At 52.1% G+C, this 1,358-nt stretch overlaps 1 protein-coding gene across 1 annotated transcript in view; it reads right to left on the bottom strand.

Moving 5' to 3' along the window:
* Nucleotides 1-1,358, bottom strand: part of CLIP2 (CAP-GLY domain containing linker protein 2) — a 75,691-nt gene that overhangs the window by 14,152 nt on the left and 60,181 nt on the right. The window contains exon 13 of the mRNA XM_010854345.1: nucleotides 528-585. Within this exon, the coding sequence (XP_010852647.1) occupies nucleotides 528-585 (58 nt within the window). The remainder of the gene's footprint in view (nucleotides 1-527; nucleotides 586-1,358) is intronic.

The raw sequence follows: 1,358 nt of genomic DNA on the forward strand, positions 1-1,358 counted from the left end.
GGTTGGGGAGCTATATTGTAAAACTTTTAAAATGGTCCACATCAAAAAATATCTTTTTTTTTTTTCCAAAAAATATCTTGAAAAAAAGAAAAAAAACACACCAAACACACAATCAAGTCCTCAATAAACAGCCTTTGCCCTCCTCCCATGGTGGGTGAGTGGCTGGTGCACACAGCAGGCAGCTCTTGCATGTGTGCGCTAAGTCACTTTAGTCGTGTCCAACTCTTTGTGATTCTATGACTGTAGCCCACCAGGCTCCTCTGTCCATGGGATTGTCCAGGTAAGAATACCGGAGTGGGTTGACATCCCCTCCTCCAGCCCATCTTCCTGATCCGGGGATTGAACCTGTGTCTCTTACGTCTCCTGCACTGGATGGTGGATTCTTTACCACTAGTGCCACCTGGGAAGCCCAGGCAGCTTTCACCAAACACCAGATGACGCAAAACGAAGTCGAACCAAGCTTGGAGGCAAAACCCACCAGCCTTTCCCCAAAGCCCCACATCCCGCCCGGCCCAGTGGCCACTCACCCTCCACAGTCTCCTTCATCCTGATCTTCTCCCCTGAAATGTCGTTGGACTCAATCATCTGAAAGGAGAGCCCTGTAAGGGAGATGCTCGCCTCCCTGTCTCAGCCCCCAGCCCCAGCCAGCCCACGTCTCCCCAGTTCAAGGAGACTTTCATGGACTTACTGTAGCAGGGGGCACAGGTGTTCTAGGTCTGGCTTCCCTGACAAGAGGACCCCCGCTCTGCTCCTAGGGCCCCCCAGGGCTGCCTGCACAGCGTCCATGTGATCACTCCCTGTCCCTTCCTGTTTGCAAATGTCTATCATATTAAACAGATGTCTCCTTCCTGGGGATGCCTACAGAGATTGGTCCTGGGACTGTTTCCACCATTATCCAGAGGCAAGACTCCCAGCCTCGGTTTCCCATCCATAAAACAAGAATCGACTGCCACGGGGCAGCGCATGCAGAGCACGCCTAGACAGCTCCCAGAGGGACTTCAAGAAACGCTACTTTCTTTCTCTGCGTGCGTGCATGCGTGCTAAGTCATTTCAGTCGTGTCTGACTCTGCGCGACCCTATGGACTGTAGCCCGCCAGGCTCCTCCCTCCATGGGATTCTCCAGGCAAGAATACTGGAGTGGGCTGCCATGCCCTCCTCCAGGGGATCTAACACTGCCTTTAAAAAACAAACCCGGAAGCAAAGAAGCAAAAAATCAACTAAGAAAAAAAAAATCTGTGTGGCAAACATCAACAGGCTCCTCGCTGCTTCTTAGCAGAAATTTCTGGCTTCCTGCACAAGCAAAGCTGGCCGTCCCCTGTAGTTTGCCAGACCCTAGCACTGCATATCAGGGCAGCGCG

The sequence above is a fragment of the Bison bison genome, unplaced genomic scaffold (genome assembly GCF_000754665.1).
Source record: "Bison bison bison isolate TAMUID 2011002044 unplaced genomic scaffold, Bison_UMD1.0 scf7180017864340, whole genome shotgun sequence".
NCBI classification, from domain to species: Eukaryota; Metazoa; Chordata; class Mammalia; order Artiodactyla; family Bovidae; genus Bison; species Bison bison.